The sequence below is a fragment of the Vigna umbellata genome, chromosome 5 (assembly GCF_029865625.1).
Source record: "Vigna umbellata cultivar VRB3 chromosome 5, Vumbellata_1.0, whole genome shotgun sequence".
Taxonomy (NCBI): Eukaryota; Viridiplantae; Streptophyta; class Magnoliopsida; order Fabales; family Fabaceae; genus Vigna; species Vigna umbellata.
The window spans coordinates 8461672-8485653 of NC_142169.1; the positions used below are offsets into that span (position 1 = coordinate 8461672).

General features: G+C 39.6%; 2 protein-coding genes across 2 annotated transcripts; one reads left to right on the forward strand and one right to left on the reverse strand.

The window, feature by feature from the left end:
• Positions 1-1442: 1442 nt before the first annotated feature.
• MYB3R-5 (myb domain protein 3r-5) lies at positions 1443-23639 on the forward strand. The gene is made up of 9 exons (XM_088115286.1): positions 1443-1627; positions 2068-2237; positions 2446-2497; positions 2733-2790; positions 3835-3929; positions 4006-4109; positions 4356-4484; positions 7380-8487; positions 22695-23639. Exons 2-8 carry the CDS (start codon positions 2089-2091, stop codon positions 8473-8475), a joined length of 1683 nt encoding a protein of 560 aa, XP_087971412.1. The 5' UTR covers positions 1443-1627; positions 2068-2088; the 3' UTR covers positions 8476-8487; positions 22695-23639.
• LOC148197634 (uncharacterized) lies at positions 9639-10414 on the reverse strand. The gene is made up of 2 exons (XM_088115594.1): positions 10401-10414; positions 9639-10227 (listed from the first exon to the last, which is right to left on the reverse strand). The coding sequence occupies exons 1-2, from the start codon at positions 10412-10414 to the stop codon at positions 9639-9641; spliced, it is 603 nt and encodes a 200-aa protein (XP_087971720.1).
• Positions 23640-23982: the final 343 nt, after the last annotated feature.

Below are 23982 nucleotides of genomic sequence, written 5' to 3' on the forward strand. Positions count from 1 at the left end.
AACTGACTGATTTAGTAAAATTCTTCTTTTATTTCATTTTTATCCATCATACTCAAATTTCCAATCGCATATCATTAAATAAATCAGTTATCAGATTTTGATGGTAACTAAATAAATAGTTTCTTAAAAAAACAAATTAATTATCTATAGTTTAGATTGATCTTTTTCTTTATTCATATATATATATATATATATATATATATATATATATATTCAATTTTATCCTTTAATAAATGTTTTTAAATTAAAATAATTAACTTACTAATTTTCTTTTTTAAGTAATTTTTTATTCAATCATTTTCTTTAAAATTTAACCATTTTTTAAATTTAAATAATTATCTATAATTAAAAAGTTGTCTACAAATAAATTAAAATAAAAAAAAATTATTATAAAATTCATTATATTTTTATAATTATAATTTAATTATATTTTATTATTATATAAAAATGAACACATATGCACACTAACATATACTGCCACTAGCATTAATAAGTTATCTAATTTCAATTAAGTTAGTTAATTTTGACAAATTTATGCAAGGATTTAAATTAAATGGTTTCAGTGTTGACTAGTATTGTTTGTGTTGGTAAACTTTCCTATTAAATGTTTTTCATCAGAGAAATTGTATGACTACTTTTACTATGATTTTTCACCTTTTTCCATCTTCAAGAATTTTACTTCATAGATTCTTTCATTTAGATTAATACAATCAACACAATGTCCCAAAACTTATAATATTTAATTTATGCTTGTGAAAGGCTACTTGCACTAATAAATAGTGATTATTTTAATGATAATAGTTTTAATTCAAGTAAGATTTTTTTTTCATCAATAAATAATCACATGCATGGAAAATGAGTGAATTATTGTCTCGAAAGTGAACTTTCAAATAAATTAAGTTAATAAAAATATTAGTCTATATTTGTTATAATAGGTATAAAAGTTATTCTCATATTAAACAGAAATATATAGAATAAAAGGTACTATTTTATAAAGTATTGCATGAATGACACATTAATTTTATAATAACCTTTGCTTTTAGCCGTTGCTGTGTCATCCCAACCTAATTTAATGTTGTATTAGTTACTAATAATTAATAAAAAAAATTTAACCTTCCAATTAGTTAGAACGTTTCCTTCTTCGACCTCAAATCGCCACTGCTCCTCTCATCCAACGGTTCAAAATCACAAAGACCTAAATCTGGTACTTAAACTTGTTCGACCTTTATCGCCGTCACGCCTTAAGTGCCGTTTGAGTTTCAAACTTTTGTTCCTGAAGTAATGTTCAAAACCAGCCGTTAATTGACAGACTATGAAACCATGCCTCGCACAAGTAACGGTAATTCACGGCGACGTCGGTGCTCAAACATTTATTATTATTTATTTATTTATAATATGTTATTATTAGACTTATGTCTATATTCGTTACATATGCACACATATAAGTAGTAAATAAATAAAATTCCGTTTTTATATTTTAAAACTAAATTTCAATTTTTCATTGTTTCAACGTTCGAGGATTTTTCGAAACCTTAGCTCAGAGAAGAGAGAGAGAAAGGAGAGAAGGCATCGTGGTCTCTCTTCTATGAGCTTCACTTCGATTCCCGCCACTTCTCTCCAAGCATAGGTACTTCACTTTAGAGAAATCACGATTATTTTTTCTCGATTTATCGTTATTTCCTTTCTATTTCGGTTTTTTTTTTTACTCTGCAAGATTCGGATGTCAATTTCCTTTTATTGATTTGATCGAAGTCTTTCAGTTTCCTTTTGCTACAAAGGACTCCGAGAGTCCGAATAGATATTGTTTGGGTGGGGCGTTACCATGTTTCATGTGAGAATTTTTTTGGGAGGGGATGTTGAAGGTTTTGATCTGATGATAGATTTTAAGATCTGGGTTCTGTTTATATTTGTGTTTCACTGTGAAAGTTTAGGAAATTTTCAATTTGAACTGGGTTTTTGGGATGTTTTGATGATTGGCGTATGGTGGGGTTGTTTTGAGAATTTGTGCCATGTTTTTTCTTTTAAAGAATTTTCTTATAAGGATGTAAGCTATGATTTTGTTGTTAGGATTTTGAGCTCTTGAAGCATATGGCTGACGCGGTGAAATCTGAGGAGTGTTGCCAAGAGAATAAGCAATCCACTGCTGCTTCCTGCTCCTCTGTATCTGAAGGCAGTGGCAGTGCAATTCACAAGTCTCCTGGGATATGTAGTCCTGCATCCACATCACCTTCCCATCGGTAACATTCGTTAAGTTCTCTACTTTTTCATTGCAGTAACAGTCATGAACTGTGATCATTATGCTCTACCTTGATGGTAGTGTATTGTTCTTTGCTGTATGTCTATGTGGAGTGACTGTCCCTTCATAGTGTGGAAAATTTTCTCCACTTTGATCCCTGCTGTGATCAATATGCATTGACTTTTTTTACATGAATGTTTTTGGCACAGGAGGACCACCGGTCCTATCAGGCGTGCTAAGGGTGGTTGGACAGCACAGGAGGTTAGTCTTTACTCATTGGAGACAGCCGTGCATGTTTACTTATCAATTTTTCTGGTTAGATATGTTTTTGGTTGTTAGCAAGCTGATTAAATTGTGAATTCATCTCAGCTGATTTTATTTGTGCAAGTGTAGTTCAAAATTGTTATGCCTGTCCTTTCAATTGTTGCTGGTTTTATAGAAATTAATCATCATAATTATTATTAATTTTCTTAATATTTTATTTAACTTGATGCAGGATGAAACATTAAGGAATGCTGTGGCAGTTTTTAAGGGAAAAAGTTGGAAGAAAATAGGTATTTGTTAATATTTACCGTATTTATTCCTGAGTTCTGTCATAACTTGTTATTGCTGTATTGCTTTCTCGATGGAGACACCTGGTACAATAAATTAGTGATGATCTTTATATTTGATTTTCAAATTTATAACTGCAATCCATGCTGATTGGTACTGGAGTGAGTATTTGAACGTAACCAATATCTATGAATGAAAAGTTTGGATTTGGATCTCCAACCTAATTTAACTAAAAAGCACTATAATCGTGATATATATTGTTTTTCTTCTGTATCAGTGTTTCCAATATGTAAAGCAGGTTCATCCATCATCTGTATTGGAATAGATTGAGCTGGTGTGTTAGGATCATGAAAACGTTACACAATGAAATTTGTTTATATGCAAATTATGTTATTACTATTGATGCTTTTATTGGTATAGCAGAGTGAAGCAAGAGAATGCTGAAAAAAAATTATTCAACTTAGGCACAACTCTTGAGGATAACTTTTAGTTAGGCTTGAAAGTTAGGATGGGATACATATTTCTTTGAATAACCTATTGGTTTATATACTTTAGTCCTAATGATCAAGGAAATAAATGTCTGTCTCAGTAAGCTGTATTCCCATGATTTTTGGGATCTATACTGGTTACTAACTAATTGCATATTAAAAACTAGTTATACAATTTGTACACCTTTGAATAACATATTTTTGGGATTTGTACACCTTTTGTCGCAAGTTTTGGGATTTACACTTATTCCTGACTAATTAGGTATTATAATTTAATTATATGATAAGATAACATAAAATATATACATTCTTGAAAAATTAGGTATCACATGGATTCCCACTGTTTTTCACTTCTTTAGAGCTCAACAAAGTTTGAATGAAACAACTAAACAACTAACACTATCAAACTTGGTTTTGGATCTTTCAATATAATATTTATTCATTATTTGTTCTGTGATGGACTATTGTCATATGTATAAACCTAGGAATTTGGTCATGTGGGTTTCATGAAAACACTATGCTCATTTTGGTGACATATATTTAAAATGTGGAATGCAGCTGAGTTTTTTCCTGATAGATCAGAAGTCCAGTGTTTGCATAGATGGCAAAAAGTTCTTAATCCAGAACTTGTTAAAGGACCTTGGACACAGGAGGTTGAAACTTAGTCCCTTCCTTCTTTATTAACATTCCTATAATTTTATTCGATTAATAAGTCCTCTTGGTTTACAGGAGGATGATAAAATTGTTGAATTGGTGACAAAATATGGGCCAACAAAATGGTCTTTGATAGCCCAGTCTTTACCTGGTCGAATAGGCAAACAATGTCGAGAGCGGTAAGTTAGTTGAAGATCATGTGCAAGTTTTTGTATCTTTTTTTTAATCTTTTTATTGATAAATAAATGTTTCCCTCTATATCATTATATATAAATGTTAGATTTGTTTCTTGCAAAATTCAACTTTTGAAGATCTTAATTTCATGTGAATGTTCTTTTGTTTCAACTGACAAATTGAATACAAAGACCGGCTTTTAATACGGACTACTCAGATTATACTGATTTTTTCTTTTAAACTGTTTTCAGGTGGCACAATCATCTTAACCCTGAGATAAAGAAGGATGCCTGGACTTTGGAGGAGGAATTAGCCCTGATGAATGCTCATCGCATACATGGGAACAAATGGGCTGAAATAGCTAAGGTCCTTCATGGAAGGTCTGTTTTCTTTCAGTTCGTTAGTTGTTATAAAGGAAATTGAGGTCATAGAAAAAATCATGGAATGTAATCTTTGAGTTATTTGAATTGTGAAGTATCACCCTGGGCTAGTGTCCGAAGCAGCTTTGTTTTACTGGTGGTGGTATTCTGGATGTATTTCAGTATTAATATCTTGAAAGGATATATTCTTATACTTTTTAAAATAAAAGTAGAAATTCGTTAAGACAAGAAAATATTACTGGGAAGTTGTTAGGCTCCTTTAGTCAAGAAGCCAATCAAATCTCTCCTTCTCTCAAGAACACACAAAACAGAACTGAATAGAATGTATTCTTGATGTATGAGTGAATCAGAATACAAAGAATCACCCCCAAGGGAGCCTTCCTCCCTCCACTGGACAATATTCCAGTCTAACAATTCACAAATCCAAAACTGCCCTCTACCAGACCCCCCTTGCCTTCTTATAAAGGCAACTCACTTCTAACTACCCAACAACAATTAATTCCTAAAACTGTTTTCTCTGTTCTGCCCCTATTACCCATTAAAACCTATCTTATTATATCCTATCATTACACCCTGCTGCAAAACAACCTTGTCCTCAAGATTAGTACAATAATGCTTGTTCCCATGGCTCATCTTCATCATAGGAAGGGAGCCCACTGGCTGCTGCCCTCCAATTCAGGTCTGGAGGCTTGGGTGGTGGTCTATATGAATGAATTGTTGACTCCTTTAAGAGTTGCTTCTTTTCCAGAATTCCCATGGACCATATGATTGTTCTATACTTCCTTCTGACCTGGTGACCACTTACATGGGCCTGGATTTTAACTATTTTCTGATGAATGATCAAGAATTCTTTTCTCTTCTTCCAAACCCAAAACCTTTTTTTTATTTTTATAGCAGCAGCACTGGCTAAGCCCTCTCCTTGCCCATATTTGTTCATCCTTGAAGCTAAAAAGGAAAGAACTTGTTGATCTGACCATCCAATTTCTTCATCATCATCATGTTGAGCTAACTTTTTCCTCTAAATGTTAAATTGCAGCCTTGCAAAGAAATATCCCTGCCATTGGTCTTCTGGTGTTTTATATGTTTGTGACAACCATATCTTTTTCCCACTCAAAACAACTGCATCTTCTACTTTATTTCCAACCATAATAGTCACCTTATTCCCACCATATTCTGCTTTCTTTCCTCTGTCTTCACCCTTCTTCACTGTTGTGACATACACATCACAACCTCCCCCACTATCTCCCCTAGAAATAACAACTTTTGCCACTTCCTGGGCAGCAACACCAACAATGTCTCCCTCACAGTTTTTGTCTTCTGCACTGATATCTCTTTCTCTTTCCTTCCCAGAAACATCAGCTTTTGCCACTGCCTGGCCAGCAACACTAACAACTTTCTCAGCAGCAACTTCTGTGACTTCTGCAGTTTGGGCTAACTTCTCAAAAACAGAACCTCTATCTCTTTTTCCGAACCTCCTTATCAATGCCTCTGTCAACTCTCCAAGAAGGGTTCTTGGTTTTATTTTTCCAGACCTTGAGCCAATAGATTTTGCCTCCCTCCATGCTAGTGTAGGCCAATCTTAATTTTTCCCTTGCTGGCACGTTTTGGATCTCAAAAACTTTCTCTGCTCTGGATATCCATCCCTCTGGATCAATCCCCTCAAAAGTAGGCAATTCTACCGGCTTCCTCCACATCCGCTTCCCTTTGCCCCTATCTTCCTCCAGCTCTTCCTCAAAACCATCTTTCTTTCCTTTCATGGCAGATTCATCACTTCTTGCTGAGCCCTTTATCTGAATCTTGATATTCTGCATCATTTCTTTTATTTCTTGGGTAGTTCTTCTCCATCTTTCACTACTCTGTGGATGTCTTTCTTCCTTCTTCTCTTCATCATTAGCCAAGTACTCTCCTTCTTCACAGAATTTCTTGGCTTTCTTGATGTTTTGCAGACTACCTTTCACAACATCCCTACCCTTCTTTCCTTTCTTGTTGTCTTGCAGAAATTTTTCTTTCCCTCCCCTTTGCTCTGTCAAGAGATTTCTCCCTTCCTTTTGAGTCCCTTTCTTGATTTTGGTCTTCCAATATCATTTCTTTTATTTCTTGGATATTTCTTCTCCATTCTGCTAACATTCTTTTCTGTTCGCTGGCCCACCTCTCCACAGTATTGATTCTTCCTTCCATCACGTTCTCCTCTCTAAGGGATCCGGCAGGTCGGACCAAACTTGTTAGGCTCCTTTAGTCAAGAAGCCAATCAAATCTATCCTTCTCTCAAGAACACACAAAACAGAACTGAATAGAATGTATTATTGATGTATGAGTGAATCAGAATACAAAGAATCACCCCCAAGGGAGCCTTCCTCCCTCCACTGGACAATATTCCAGTCTAACAATTCACAAATCCAAAACTGCCCTCTACCAGATCCCCCTTGCCTTCTTATAAAGGCAACTCACTTCTAACTACCCAACAACAATTAATTCCTAAAACTGTTTTCTCAGTCCTGCCCTATTACCCATTAAAACCTATCTTATTATATCCTATCAGAAGTATTCTTATATATTTTTTTAATGTAAGACAGAAACAAGATATAAAAAAGAAAAAAATAAGATAAAATAGGTCCAACAAAGCTACCTAATCCTGAACATAAAGTTCTAAAGATATGTCCACCTTTTAAGGAGTTGACTAAGCTGTTAATTTTTTTTTCAAAACATATTTAGAGTGAATCCCTGCGAAAAAGAATGACAAAAGATACTTCAATGAATATATGAGTTATGTAAGAGGGATGGCACTCAATGTTGATTTTGGGCGTCCTCGTAGAAGATTTAGTTTGTGATGGAATGACATGCCATTTGATTTATTGCGACGCATGATAATATTTTCCTGTGATTTTTCTTCTGCAGGACTGATAATGCAATAAAGAATCATTGGAATAGTTCTTTAAAGAAAAAGTTAGATTTTTATTTAGCTACAGGAAGACTTCCACCAATTCCCAAGAGTAGTCCACAAGTTACTGTTAAAGATACAATTAGACGTTCTGCTAGTAAATCAATACTTGTTTATTCAAATAAAGAATTAAATGCAGCTGTTGAAACATCCTCTGAAACTACAGCCATTAGTAAACTAGATGACAGTGGCAGGAATCAATTTGAGTCCTCGGGAACAGTTAGAGAAGTTGGTGATTCTTCAAGTGTTCCTGCAAATGAATCTGCCGATTCTGACTGTGTAGAATGCAAGCCTGAATCTTCCAACATCGATCTTAGCTGTAGCAACTCAGAACAAGTGTCAAAAGCTAATTGGGCAATAACTTATGGGCCAAGACCTGACAATTCTGGACTCAATGGAAACTCAACTTTTGAGCATTGTACAAGCAATGGTAACATGAGCACTACAAGGTTAATTGGAACGTCTTTGCAAGAAAGTCCAACCTGTGGTTCTCTGTGTTATGAGCCACCACAGTTACATGGTTCAGTTCCCATAGATTCTCTTTATTTAAATTATATCTGCCAGCAGAATGAGTTTTGTTCGAGTCCAACTTTGTCACCTCTTGGTTTCTTCACTCCACCTCGTGTAAAGGGTGATGAATTATGCACTGAGACACCTGAATCAATTTTGAAAAGGGCTGCCAATACTTTTCCAAATACTCCTTCCATATTGAGGAGGAGGAAAACTGGGTTCCAAGCACTCACTAGTCCTAGTAAAGTTTTGAAGGTAGATAATGATACACGTTCTTCTAATGAAACAGAGAGAACCAATGATGATTCTGGTTCTAGGCATTTCTCCAGGAGTCCGGCAAGCCATGGCAATGTGATTGACATCTCCGGTAATAAGACATTCAATGCATCTCCCCCATATAGGTTAAGATCCAAGCGAACAGGGATCGTTAAGTCAGTGGAGAAACAACTGGAGTTTGCTTTTGACAAAGAGAAGAATGATGACAAGAAAAGTAATGTCATGACTGAAGATTGTCTCCATGAAAAAAAATTGGTTGCCACGTAGTGCACAAAAATTGTAAGTCATTGCTAATTATTGTTCTTTAAATGTATTATATTATCTTTTTTCGTAAGCTTTAAGGCATCAGATAATTGACTGTCTACTAGTGAATAAACCAAGCTTTCTTGTAGGATGAAGTTGATCCAGAATAACAAACTCAATCAACTAGTTTTTTTGTCAGAAAGTTTGCAACAGAAAGGATATTTTTGTTATCCGATTCATATAGTTGTCTTTCTTATACAATTTGTTGAAGTCTTATTTCTCCACTAAATGAGAGGACAAATTTTATGATCTCAAACTAGATGTTATTTAATATGATTACCTCATTCTGTTTAATTGAAGTTGTTTATTTATGCATTCAGTTATCAATGTTAATTGTGATAATCTTTTTTGTATCACATCACTTCTGTTGACCTATAATTGTGATCCCATTTCAATCTCGCTTCTTTTTGCAAGATACAAAATGGTTGGATTAGCTCATTATGTGTTAGAAAAGTTTGTATTATCTTATGAGCAAAAGCTATTTTGTACTATACATAGGTAACTTAGAATTTAGGGGTAAACTCTATTATGTTTTTTTTCTTTCTTTCCTTAAGGCTGGTTTTCTCTCATACTTTCTCATGCACCACTTTTCTGTGTGTCTCAGTTAGGTGCATGTAGACCACGCACTACCTTCCGGTCACCAAAACACCATCATGTTGCCTCTGTTAGTTTCAATAGCTTTTTTAGTCAATGTTCCAACCCTCATACTTACCCTTTCTAGCGCAATGCAAGTATTGGTTCTCTTGAAACCTAGGGTGCTTCTCTCCCTTTTCATTGGACTTTTGGTTACAAAACATCTATATGCTAGACCTACATTGTTAGGTTTCTATTCAAAAAACCTCAACAGACGATCACACACTCACACCAGAACACACACCAAACACAAAGAATAGCCTTTCTTGTATTAACAGTAACAAGAAACAATGTACAGGGAACCAATGCGAGCTTAACCTCCCCCACAGGATTAACAATTCCGGTTAGAAACAACAATTAACAAAAAAGTCCTCTAAACAATTATACAATTTCTATTTATACATTTCCTATTCCTGCCTTTCCTAACTGCCTTAGCAGTTAGGCTATTAATGTTTCTTCCTTCTCTCGTACACTCTCAACCTCCTAACATTACCCTACGCCCCTCCAACAACCTTGTCCTCAAGGTTGAATTCGGGATATTGATCCTGGATGGTAACCCTGTCTTCCCACGTCGCGCCCTCTCTTCCTCCTTCCTGCCATTCCACCGAAACCTGCTGTATCATCTCATCTCCTTGCTGCACTTGTCGACTATCCAGAATTCTCACAGGCCAGTAAGTAGGTCCTTCTGCCTGCAATTCTGAAGGCAGGTCCTTCTCCACCTTCTTGTCACCCACCGCTTTCTCCAGCTGAGATAAGTGGAAAACTAAGTGGATCCTAGCTGATTCTAGTAATCTGAGCCTATACGCCACCTCTCCCACCTGCTGCACCACTTGAAAAGGTCCAAAATACCGAGCTGACAACTTTGGATGAAGTCTTAATGGCATGGTAGACTGTCTATGAGGTCTAATCTTTAGATAGACCCAATCCTCCACCTTTATATCCACTGCCCTCCTCCTTTTATTCGCCTGTTGTATCATTAAGTCTTGGGCTCGATTCAAATGAAACTTTAGCTGCTTAAGTGCTTCATCCCTTGTTTTGAGTTCTTGGGCAACCGCTTCTACTGGGGTTTCTCTTGGGACAAATCTGCTCAAAGATCGGGGAGCCCTGCCATAAACTGTCTCAAATGGTGTACACCTCGCTACCCCCTGGTAACTGGTATTATACTAGTACTCGGCCCAAGGCAGCATTGCATTCCAGCTCTTTGGCTGCTCAGAATAGAAACACTTTAAGTAACCTTCCACAATCCGATTTAATACCTCTGTTTGGCCATCTGTCTCAGGATGACAAGTTGTGCTCATCTTGAGTTGGGATCCCATGCAGCTGCACTATCTCATTGACAAACACTTCTACCACTGTTCGAGCTGAATAGGGGTTTCTAAGTGGCACAAAATGAGCATATTTACTTAAGCGGTCAACCACTACTAGTACTGCATCATAGCCCTGTGATTTTGGCAGCTTCACTATAAAGTCCATACTCACTTCTTCCCAAACAGCATGAGGTATAGGCAAGGGTTGTAACAACCCTTGGGGAGAAGCTGCCAAATACTTGTGTTGTTGGCACACCAAACACCCTGCCACAAAGTTAGTAACTGGCTTTTTCATTCCTATCCAATACAAAGATTGGGCTACCTTCCTGTAAGTTCGATATACCTCAGAGTGGCCTCCTGTACTGGTCAAATGAAACTTAGCCAACAGCTTGGGAATCCACACAGATTTGGCTGACAGCACCAGTCTTCCTTTGTAATGCAACCTATCATGTTCCAGGGTATATTTTGTATGAGAGTTAGGGTCCTTTTGAATATCTGCTATCAGTTTCATCAACACTTCATCCTCCTCAACCTCCTTTAAGACTTCTTGAAAGTCCTGCCAATAAGGTCTGGCAACTACACACAATTCTTTTTCCTCCACACCCTCTTCTCCTCTCTTGGACAGGGCGTCTGCTACCCTGTTAATACTCCCCGCCTTATACACAATCTCAAAATCATAGCCCACAAGCTTTGCCATCCAGTTTTGCTGATTATGAGTTGTTATTCTTTGCTCCAGTAAATATTTTAAGCTTCGCTGGTCAGTATGCACAATGAACTTCTGTCCCAACAAATCGGCCTCCAATGTTGGATGGCCATGACTAAGGCCATTAACTCTTTCTCATATATAGATTTGTTTAAAGAGCTTTCAGATAAAGCCTTACTGAAAAAGGCTTGGCTTTTTTCCTTGAGTTAGCATTGCCCCGACTCCTCCCCTTGAAGCGTCACATTCTATGTGAAAGGTTTGGCCAAAATCCGGTAATGTCAACACTGGAGCAGAAGTAACAGCCTCCTTCAACCTCGCCATTGCAGCCTCGGCCTGCTCAGTCCACACAAATTTACCCTTCTTCAATAGCTCGTTTAAGGGTTTTGCTAGCTTGCCATAGCCTTGCACAAAACTTCTGTAATAACCTGTTAAGCCTAAGAACCCTCTCAAAGCTTTCAGATTCTTCGGCTCTTCCCACTCTAGCACAGCCTTGATTTTTTATTGGTCCATCTCAACCCCCTTCTCCGAAATTTGGTGTCCCAAAGTATTTAATTTGGCTTCTCCCAAACTCACATTTCTTTATATTGGCCACCCATTCATTTTGTTCTAATTTCTGCAATACCAAACTCACTTGCTCCAAGTGATCCTCCCAAGTAGAGCTATACACCAATATGTCATCAAAGAAAACTAGTACAAACCTCTTGAGATATTGCTGCAATAAGCTATTCATTGCAGTCTGGAAAGTTGATGGTGCATTAGTGAGGCCAAAAGGCATCACCAAGAACTCATAGTGGCCTTGGTGAGTCCTAAAGGCTGTTTTGTGAACATCCCCTTCTCCCATCCGAATTTGATGATACCCAGCTTTTAAATCTATCTTGGAAAAATATTTAGCTCCTCTCAATTCATCTAAGAGCTCTTCTATCAGTGGGATAGAAAATTTATCTGGTATGGTTGCCTTGTTTAAGGCCCTGTAATCCACACAAAAACGCCAGCTACCATCCTTCTTGACCAAACTGACTTGGCTGGAGTATGGACTAGTGCTTGGTCTAATTATTCCCGCTGTCAACATTTCCGCCACTTCTCAATTTCTCCCTTCATGAGATGTGGGTATCTATAAGGACGCACGTTTACTGGATCTACCCCTTCCTTAAGGGGAATTTGATACACCATGTCTCTATTTGGGGGCAACCCCTTTACTTCCTGGAAAATCTGAGAGTGAATGTCTAGAATCCCCGCTAACTTTGCCTTTTGTTCCCCTGTCAGCCTTGGATACTCTCCTGATTCGGCATCCTTTTTGACCTGGCCCAAATCCCAAACCAAAGTCCAAATCTCCTCCTCTGTCAGCTTTAGTAACGACCTGGGTTCCACTAACCTCCTAGCCAAAGTCGGATCCCCCCGAATGATCACTCTCCTTCTGTCTTGTTTGTACCCCATGGTCATCTTCCCCCAGTTCAACATTACTTCCCCAATTTAGCTAACCATTCCACACCCAGAATTATATCCACACCCCCCAGTTCAAACAGATGGAACCTCTCCTCCACTTCAACCTTTGCCAGGTTCACAACTACCCTCTAGCAGCACCCACGGGTCCTTTTTCTTTGCCCATTACCCAGGCTCACCAGGTAGGGTGGTGTGTCCTCCATGGGTAGCTTCATCTCCTCCACCAATTCCTTACTAATGAAATTATGGCTTGCACCACTATCAATGAGTACTAACACCTTCCTCTCTCCAATCCTCCCCTCTAGTTTCATCGTTTTAGGCTGAGTTAGCCGTTCTGCAGAAAATGCCGATAATTCCATGGGTTTCGGTTCCTGGTCGATCACCCCTTCCTCCTTCTCCTTCTCTTCATCCTTGGCTAGAATGACCACCCTCAAGCGCCTCTCAGGACAGTGACGACCAGGGCTAAAAGGCCCTCCGCATCTAAAGCATCAACCCTCTTTGCGCTTCAAAAATTCGGGATACGGTAAGCTTCGCACATTTCGACCTCTGTTGTTGCTTCCCCCCATGTTGCTAAGCTTTGTTCCTCCATCCGTCCCATTCCCCTCGCGTCTCACCGAATCCACACTCTCCGCACCCCCTGGCCGAACTGGGTTGCTGCGATTTGTTTCGCTTCTCACGACGGTTCCTGTCACGTGCCCCCAGGAAGTGGAATTCTTGGTCGAACCCCAGTTACCTGTTCTCGCTCCCCCTGGACTCTCTTCGACATCCTGCGCAATTCGCATAGCCACCATTAGCTCCTGGGGATCGTGGGGTCGAACCAGGCTTTTAATGTTGTCGCGCAATCCAGCAAGGAAGTACCCAAGCATCTGTTCCTCTGAAACCACATGCGTTTGTCCCACCAAAACCTCAAATTCGTGGACATACTCTTCTATTGTACCCTCCTGTCGTAGCGTCGCCAGCCTTTCAAACACAGTCCCCCTATGTCGTCCTCCAAACCTACCGATCATGGCTACCTTAAGGCCCTCCCAAGAACTTTTCTTTCCAAAACTTGAACCAATAACCCACGCTGCCCTCCATGCTTATGTACGCGAGCCACACTTTCTCCTCCTCCGCTACTCCTTGAAGCTCGAAAAACCTCTCCGCCTATTGATCCAGTTTAACGGGTCCTGCCCTTCGAAAGTGGGTAATTCAACCCTCTTCCGCCATTGATTCTGCCCTTCCGAATGATCGCCACCCACTCTCCCTCCAATATCCTCCTCGCGCCATCGCTGGTTCCTGTTTATGGAAGCCTGACTTCCATCTGATTGTCTTTCGTTGTTGTGAGCCCGCGCCCCCATCATCCTCATTATTTCTTGCAAGTCCCGGCGCACTGCGGTAGATTCCGCCTTCATCCCTTCCATCGTAATCTCCAGAGCCTCCAATTGTCCCTCCGTGCTTACCTCTATCGTCGCTTTGCACCCAATTTGGATCCGGCAGGTCGGACCAAATTGTTAGGTTTATATTCAAGAAACCTCAACAGATGATCACACACTCACACTAGAACACACACCAAACACAAAGAATAGCCTTTCTTGTATTAACAGTAACAAGAAACAACGTACAGGGAACCAATGAGAGCTTAACCTCCCCCACAGGATTAACAATTCCTGGTAGAAACAACCATTAACCAAAAAGTCCTTTAAACAATTATACAATTTCTATTTATACTTCCTATTCCCGCCTTTCGTAACTGCCAAGGCAGTTAGGCTATTAATGTTTCTTCCTTCTCTTGTGCACTCTCAACCTCCTAACATACATGCTCATTTTTTTCTAGGTCTACAACAATTACTGCAAAGAAACTTGATGGTAAACATTATTAATCTTTGTCTGCAGTTGTTGAGCTTTGGTTTTCTTGTGTAGGTTTTTTGTGACCACTTGGAAAAAGACAACAATGAAATATTATAAAGTGTTGACCAATGGAGGAAGTTGGACTTCCAACTTGTTGTTTTATTGTGACAATATGTGGAACCTAAATATATTGGGAACCCTTAGATTATTTCAAACATGTAAATACTTTTGTTAAGAAGACATAAAATATTTGCAAATGGCATCTATCAAACAAACAAATGGCATTACATTTTTCATCTTAAGCTGACTCACAAGGAGAAATCAAACAAACGTTGGACAAGTTATATATTGTTGGGAACCTCTATTTCGTGTTACTTCCTTTGTCTTTGGTTGTGTGTTTTGTACATGACATATTTCTAAATCTGGACAAATTCTTGGAAAGAGGCATCAAATTGTGTTCCTAGGATATTGTCGCCTCCAAAAAGGTACCTTTGTTATTCTCCTGAAACAAAGTACCATGTGTTAGGACGTGGAGGGTGTATGAAAGAAGGAAGAGAGTAGGAAAGTGAGAAAGAATACTTAACTGCTGAACAGTTAAGGGGGGCGGGAAAAGGTCTATATAAGGTCTTTTGTAGTTTAAGTGAGTTAGTTACTACACTCATTTGTGTTGACCTGTTTTGAAACTGGTGAAGGAGGTTAAGCTCCTGGTCTATAGATTGTATTCTTGATTCTTTTGCTGTGAATACAATACAACTTTTACTCAATTCTTGACTTGTGATTACTGGTGTGTGTTAGAGAGTGAGTGAGTTGGGATTCTTACCCACATTCCTAACAAAGTGGTCTGACCTGCCGGATCCCAATCGGAGGAAGAACAAGATGGAAGGAAAGTTGCATGCGTTGGAGAACCGAATTGAAGGAAGAATGAACGGGGTGGAAGGACAGTTGGAGCATATTGAAATGACCGTGGACGGTTTGAAGGCGGAATCAGCGGCGAATCGTCAAGATTCGATTGCGATGCGCAAAGATATCCCAGAACTGATGAGGATCATGGGTACGCGAACCAAACAGACGGAGGAGAATTCCGACGGGAGTCAGGGGTCAGTCAATGGCCAACGGAGGGACGAGGTGGAGAGAGAGAGACGGGGAATGAGCGGAGGGGCAACTCAATTGGCGGCGAAAGGTGGAGTTACCCACCTTTGAAGGACCGGACCCTCTGAATTGGATTAATCGGGCAGAAAAGTTCTTTGAAATTCAAAAAGTAGCAGAGGCGGAGAAGGTCAAACTGGTGTATCTTACTATAGAAGGAAGCACCGGCTACTGGTTTAAGTTCTGGAAAGAGAAAGCGAGCGACCACTCGTGGGAGGGGCTCAAGGAGGCTTTGTTGATCAGGTTTGAGAGTCATAAAGGGGATTTTTGAGAGGATGGCGGCGATAAGACAAACGAGCACTGTGGAGGAATATGTGCGGGATTTCGAAGCGCTGGTTGGACAGACGAAGGCGTTTTCGGACGACCAGCTATTGAGATATTTTCTAGCAGGCCTAAGAGAGGAACTGCAGTGCCAAATACGGCCACACGATCCGCAAAATCTGATGGCGGCAATGAAAATCGTGCGGGATGTCGAAGAACTACTCGGGTTAGCTCTGAGCGGTTGGACAACACCCAAGAGTACCCAATCTTGGGGTCGAGCGACAGGAGGAGGGGCGGTGGTGGTGAATACCGAACCCATTAGGAGTAACCCAGGAAGAACGACCCCAACTGAGAGCGTCGGATCAGTAAGGCGTGACAGCCTGACGGGAAGTGGTAACCGAGGTCGAAATTTGCGAAACCTACCCTACCCAGAGTTTTTGAAGAGGAGGGGAGAAGGGAGGTGTTTTAGGTGTGGAGGCCCTTTTGGCCCTAGGCATCAATGTCCTGAGAGAAGCATACAGGTGGTATTGTTGGCGGAAGATGAAGAGGGAGTTATAGAAGAGGAAGAGGAAGTGGCAGAGCCACCCCGAATGGAGTTATCGGCTTTCTCCGCCGGCGGGCTTTCGCAACCCAAAACGCTGAAGCTACAAGGAAGAGTAGGGAAAAAGGAGATACTGATATTAGTGGACAGTGGTGCAAGTCACAACTTCGTCAGCCGAGGGTTGGTGGAAGAGCTGAAGCTTGACCAGGAAGACACCCCTCCGTATCAAGTAAGTTTGGGGGATTGCCACAAGAAGAGGACTCGAGGTTGCTATCCAAGGGTGGTAGTCAGTATGGGGTGAGTAGAGATCACAGAGAAGTTCTACTTGTTCGAGTTGGGTGGTGTAGACATGATCCTTGGAGTGGAGTGGCTAGCCAAGCTGGGGGAGATAACGGTGAACTGGGGGCGTTAACCATGTCGTTCTAGCAGGCAATGAAAAGAGTTATCATCAGGGGAGACCCAACATTGGGGAGAAGGGTGGTCGAACCAGAAACTCTATTGAAGATGAACGAGGTAGAAACCTGGGCCCTGGTTTGGAGTCTGGAATGCAGGGAACAGGGGCGTGAGGATAGTGAAGAAAGAGAGTTGACAGAGGAGCAGAAGAAGGAGATAGGAGAATTCTGGAAAAGTATGAGGGGGTTTTTAGGGAACCCCAGGGACTGCCCCCTGATAGGGAAGAGAGCCATCAAATCACTTTAAAAGATGGGGCAGATCCTGTACACGTTCGTTCATACCGCTATCCACATGTCATGAAGGAAGAGATCGAACGATAGGTGGCAGAAATGTTAAAAGCTGGGATCATTAGACCGAGTACAAGTCCCTACTCGAGTCCCGTAATTCTAGTAAAGAAAAAAGACTGTAGTTGGCGGTTTTGTATAGACTACCAAGCTCTCAACAGAGCCACGGTCCCAAACAAGTTCCCCATCCAGGTGATAGAGGAGTTGCTGGACGAGCTTAGAGAGGCGCGGTATTTTTCAAAGGTTGACCTTAAAGCCGGGTACCACCAAATCAGGATGGGGAAGATGTCCAAAAGACTACATTTAGGACACACTCGGGGCATTATGAGTTTTTGGTGATGCCATTCGGCCTCACCAACGCCCCTGCCACCATCCAGAGTGTCATGAACGAGCTGTTCAGACCGTATTTAAGGAAGTTTGTGCTCGTCTTCTTCGACGACATTTTCGTTTACAACGCCATGTGGACAGAGCATTTGCAGCAAGTGAGTACCGTGCTGGGCAGATTAAAGCAACAACAGTGGGTAGCTAACAAAAAGAAAAGCGAATTTGGGAAAACCTTGATCAGATATTTGGGGCATGTTATAATGGAGGAAGGGGTAGAAATGGATAGAGAAAAGGTGGAGGTGGTCGTCGCAATGGAAGAACCAAAGACATTGAAAGCTTTGAGGGGGTTTTTGGGTCTGATCGGGTACTATCGCAGATTCGTTAGGAATTATGGCAAGATAGCGAGACCTCTAATCGAGATGTTGAAGAAGGGCAATTTCATATGGACGGAGGCTGCCAGGAGGGTGATGGGGAGATTAAAGGAAGCGGTGACGATAGCCCAGGTGGAATGCGACGCTTCGGGGGTGGGAATCGGAGCAGTGCTAACGCAGAATCGGAGGCCAATAGCATTCTTTAGCAAAGCACTATCGGAGGGGACTTTAGGGAAGTCGATATACGAGAAGGAGCTCATGGCGGTGGTGATGGCGATACATCATTGGCGACCTTATTTGCTAGGTCAGAAGTTTGTAGTACACACTGATCAAAAGAGTTTGAGATATTTGTTGGAACAGAGGATAACAACCCAAGCTCAACAACACTGGATTGCCAAACTCCTAGGCTACGATTTTGAGATTGTTTATCAAACGGGGGCCACTAATAAGGTGGCAGATGCTTTGTCACGAAAGGAAATGGAAGGAACAGAGGAGGGAGCCGAGAATCATACTAAGGGGATGGAGAAGGAGTTGAAGGTGATGATGAGACCTTACTGGAAGGATTTCCAGGAAGTGCTAAGGGAAGCAGAAGAGGATGAAGAGTTGAGAAGGATTGCGGAAGACATCACCCAAGATCCTGAAAAGCATTCGACTTATACTATGGAAAATGGACGACTGCATTATAAAGGAAGATTATCATCTCGGCTAAATCAGAATGGATTCCGAAACTGTTGGCAGAGTTTCATGCGACTCCAACAGGGGGCCACTCAAGTGTGTATCGCACCTACAGTAGGGTAGCACAGTCCCTATACTGGGTTGGAATGAAGAGGGCCGTGACAGAGTTTGTGGCTAGATGCGCAGTGTGCCAGCAGCATAAGTACTTGGCGGCTTCCCCGCAGGGTCTGCTGCAACCTCTGCCCATTCCCCAAGCCATCTGGGAAGATATCAGCGTGAGGCTTCCAAAGTCCAAGGGATTTGTCGCCATTCTAGTTGTAGTCAACCGTTTAAGCAAGTATGGACATTTCATCCCTCTCAAACACCCTTACACCGTGCGGACAGTAGTAAAGGCTTTCGTGAAAGAAGTAGTGAAATTACATGGGGTACCCAAGACCATAGTCAATGACAGAGATCCCTTGTTCCTCAGTTCGTTTTGGAGGGAATTGTTCAAGTTGCAGGGAACTCATCTCCATATGAGCATAGCACGGCATACTATCCAGAGACAGATGGGCAGACGGAAGTGCTGAATCGTGTTTTGGAGGGGTATTTAAGGTGTTTCTATTCTGAACAGCCGAAGAGTTGGAACGTAATTCTTCCTTGGGCGGAGTACTGGTATAACACTAGTTATCAAGGGGCTGCCAAATGCACACCATTCGAAACAGTCTATGGAAGAACACCACCAGCCTTATCCAGGTTCATTACGGGGGAGACGTTGGTGGAAGCAGTAGCTCAAGAGCTACAGACACGGGATGAGGCACTACAACAGCTCCGGTTCCATTTGACGAGAGCTCAAGACATGATGGTGAAGCAAGCTAATCGGAAGAGAAGGCCAGTGACTATAAAGGTGGATGACTGGGTGTATTTGAAGATAAGACCACATAGACAATCGTCCATGCCTGTGCGACTGCACCCAAAATTGGCAGCAAGGTATTATGGGCCGTTCAGGGTCATCCAGAAGGTAGGAGAGGTGGCATTCAGGTTGTTACTACCAGAGACTGCAAGGATCCACCCTGTTTTTCATGTATCCCAGCTGAAACTGGCCATAGGGGCGAGAAAAGTGGAGAAAGATTTGCCAGCGGATTTGCAAATGGATGGGCCATCTTGCTGGCCGGCCAAGGTCCTAGATAGACGAATCCAATAGCAAGGGGAGGACCGGAGGGAGCAAGTATTGGTGGAATGGCAAGAAGGAGGGCGGATAGTGCCACTTGGGAAGACAGGGTGACAATGCAGGAACAGTTTCCTGAGTTCAACCTTGGGGACAAGGTTGATTTTCAGGGGGGAAGTAATGTTAGGACATGGAGGCTGTATGAAAGAAGGAAGAGAGTAGGAAAGTGAGAAAGAATACTTAACTGCTGAACAGTCAAGGGGGGCGGGAAAAGGTCTATATAAGGGACCTCTTTTGTAGTTTCAGTGAGTTAGTTGCTACACTCATTTGTGTTGACCGGTTTTGAACCTGGTGAAGGAGGTTAAGCTCCTGGTCTATATTATAGATTGTATTCTTGATTCTTTTGCTGTGAATACAATACAACATTTACTCAATTCTTGACTTGTGATTACTGGTGTGTGTTAGAGAGTGAGTGAGTTGGGATTCTTACCCAAATTCCTAACACCATGTCTTCAACACCATGTCTTCAAGTTTCACCTTTTTTAAAGAGACATCTTTCTTTCCTTAACCTAAGAAGTTGACTCTGTACAACATGTCTTACTAGTGGTTCAACCCTTGTTATTTGCCACTCATGTAAGTCAACCCACCTGTCCTAAGTTCCCGTCCTACTTTGGAAACTAACTCACTAGAATCATTGTTGCAATCTATCATCACTGTTGGCCAAAAGTGACCCGTCCAATATTACATGGCAAGTCCTTTACATCAAGTCCTTCACCATCATCACTTAATACCGTGATCCATGATAATGAAGATTCTTGTTGGCTCATTGTTTTTTGAAAATGTACTCGTTCTACCTAGAATCCTCATTTTTTAACAGTTTTCTAAGTTATTATCTGTTATTTCCTTCCTACTTCTCATTTATTTTCTGTCTTTTATTGTTATTATAAAAAATGTGACCAAATCACTTGATTATCCTGGATTTCAAGTCATGATTGCTGAAATTCAGACTCTCGAATATAATCACACACGGACTTAGTTCCTTTACTACTTTGGGCAGAAGACAGTTGGTTGTAGATGGGTGTACGCCATTAAAGTTGGGCCAAACGGTTAGGTTATATGGTTAGGATTTACTTAGATGTATGGTTAGGAATACGGTGATATTTTGTCTCCTGTAGTGAAAAGGATTATTATCCATTTTGCTATGCCATCTCTCACCATTCACCTTTTCAACAAATCGGATATTAAGAATGTTTTTTTTCATAGTGATATGGAGGAAGACATCTATGTGGAGCAATTATTTGGTTTTGTTACTCAGGAAGTTTGAATTGGTTTGTAAATTGAGATAGTCTCTCAAAGGTTTAAGCAATCTCAAGTTGCTTGGTTGGAAAATTTAGTTGTAGTAAAATCTTTGGGCTAAAATGCGGTTAGCAAATCGTTCAGTCTTTTTCTTGTCATACATTTCCTAGGAAATGGGTTTATCTAATTGTGTATGTTAGTGATAGATATACTTATTAATTATGCTTACCAAGATTTGTGCAAACACTTTCAAACCAATGATCTTCGGTGTCCCAATTACTTTCCAGCCATTGAAGTGACTTGTTCAAACGAAAGTATTGTGATTTTTCAAAGGAAATATGTTTTAGGTATCGTGAAAGAAACATGAATGGTTGTAGACTCATGGATAGTCATATGGATTCAAATAAGAAATTAGTGGCAGAACAAAGTGAGATTTTCTAAGATCCAAAGAGATACAGAAGATTTGTGCTGGCCTAAACTGACTTTTGCAGTTGGTGTGCTTAGTCATTTATGCAGGTTTGTCACGTTTATCACTGGAATGTTGTCCTACTGTTAGGTTCCTTTATACAAGGAACCAAACAGTACCAAAAATACACACACTCAACAGTATAAAGGAATATGCATGGATCTGTATTTCTATTTCCTCTGTAATGTGTAGAAAAGATGAATACAGGTGTCTATCTCTCCTCCAAGGAAGCCTCCCTTCCTCCACTGGCCAAGAGGTCCAGACTCAATTCCCAAATAATATTCGATACCCTCTCTCCTTAATCTGTTTGTTATTTATATTCCCTCTCTCTTCTAACCAACTAACCACCGTCTCCCACTACTTATTTCATCCCTTTTTTACCCCTTCTCACGTAAACCTTTAATTGCCTAACACTTACACATGCTCATCTACCTTAAAAAGACTTGTAGGGCAAGTTCTACTATATGAAGATAAAGGAAATATCCAATATCTAGATATTTTCATGCTCTGATTGGGTGAAGTCTCTTACAGACAAACGTTCCACTGTTTGATATTCTGTTTTCATTGGAGGGAATATTATTTCTTTAAAGACCAAGAAATAAGATGTAGTTGCTCGATCAAGTGCTGAAGTTAAGTATAAGGCAATTACATCCGTCAGTTGTGAACTTATGTGGATAGAATAATTTCTTTAAGAGCTGAGGTTTTTGTGAAAGTAAAAAATGAGGATGTATTTAGATAATCAAAGAACTCTTCAAATGTTTCATGAGAGGACTTGAGAGGATGTCAAAATCAATAAATATGTTTAAAGCTTGGAACATACAATTTTGTATGCTTTAGCTTGAGGTGTAGTATGAGAATAATATATATTATCTTCTAAACAGTGGTTGTTTTGTAGTGCATCTATCCATAACCTAGAATCCTAGGGTAAACTCTATTATATTTTTCTCTCTTTCCTTAAACTTATGTTGTATGTCACACGAAACAAAGACCAAACTAGATTTCAAGCTTGTTTTTCTCCGATCTATGGGGTACAAAATGGAATCATTCTTTTTGTTTTTGTTTCCTAAGAAAAGCAATCAAACAATAAAATGGTTCCATGCCACTCACCATTAAACATCTAAACATCGTCCTTCGAATTATTGGTCTTTTTTTGTATAGCTTTAGCAATACGATTGAGCAGGTTTATTTACCTTTATCTCTTTTGGTAGGAGATAGTGTTTTTCCTTGCAGTTTTTGTTATCTGATGGTCAATCAATCTTCATCAGTCTAGTAGTTATGAATCCTAATAACTCTTTCTAAATTGACACAGGGATCATGATTGGACTTGGTGTTGAAGCTGGCTGATTGTTTTCTAAATTGTTTGAAATGTTTACCAATTTTATAAAGAAAATTCAGTGCACAGGTCACAATGACTGCACTTGTCCACACCGATAGTTGGCTGTCATTTCCCTCACACCTCAACAACATAATTCAGCAACAGTAGGGGTCTGGTATGTGTAGAATAAGAATTGAAAAGTTCCATTTACTTGTGGATACATATAGCTAGTTGTATTTATCATATTTGTACAGTTGTCTTAGGAAAAATAAATTTTCTCAAGTGTCATCAATGTTCTTAGATTCCTTCAATCATTTTTCTAAATAATTTCGGGCCCAAGTTACTAATAAGTGTGTAATCCTTACGTTATCGCACCAGCTGGTTTGATGTACACTTTACATTGGAATTACTCTGATAATCACTGAGGTGCTGCAAATGGAAATAGAACATGCTGAAATGCAATCTGGGTATTTAAAAAAAAAAACCTATTTTGTTAACGTAGTTTGTCTGACAAAAGAAAAAGAAAAAGAAATGTTGCAGCAAACTACCAAGCTCCTGTACGATAAGGACAAAAACATTTTTCAGTGGAGTGGCAAAATGCTTATAGATTGGAAAGATCACCAACTCTATGTGGCATTAAATACTTCAGTAGTTCTAGCAACGAATGATGGAGATACTAGCGGTTAATGTGTATCTACCTACGCAATGTTGTAAGTAGACCTTAAATGGATCTTTAGTATGAGTTTATTCTGAATAATATATAAATATACAAATTCATAAAGTTATTGTTTTGAAGGTTCGAGTTAAAGCTCATGTTTAAGTGTTTTATGTAAATTTGTTAATGACTCATTAATATTACATATGTTACATGTGTCTATCTTTTATCGAAGAATCTGAATGTTGTTAGCTCTTTTGGGAAGTTGGTGTGATTCTATTTAATGAATTTTAGTGCTTTTTTTAATTAATCATTTATTTTGTTTGGTTTAAATTTTTAATAAGTTTAAATTTGATTAATTTGGCTTTTAATATATTTTTAGGAAGTATTAAATAAAGGAAAAATAAATAAAAGCAATTTTAAATGTATAAGACTTACTATCTGTTATATAACTAATGATAGTATAACCTTTAAAATATATAGTAAAAGTAAAAATTTACCACTCTCTTGATAATTATTATTAGTGTTTGTAATGCAACGAATAAGTCAAGTCAGTTATGTTTTGTAACAGGATTTTATTGCGTATATTTTATTGTGTATAAATTATATTCTGATTCATAAAGTAAT

Coding starts and splice junctions, on each gene's coding strand:
- MYB3R-5 (XM_088115286.1), top strand. CDS start 2,089: ATGGCTGACGCGGTGAAATCTGAGGAGTGTTGCCAAGAGAATAAGCAA. Junction 2,791..3,834: donor AAAAAGTTGGAAGAAAATAG/GTATTTGTTAAT, acceptor TGTGGAATGCAG/CTGAGTTTTTTCCTGATAGA. Junction 4,485..7,379: donor GCTAAGGTCCTTCATGGAAG/GTCTGTTTTCTT, acceptor TTTCTTCTGCAG/GACTGATAATGCAATAAAGA.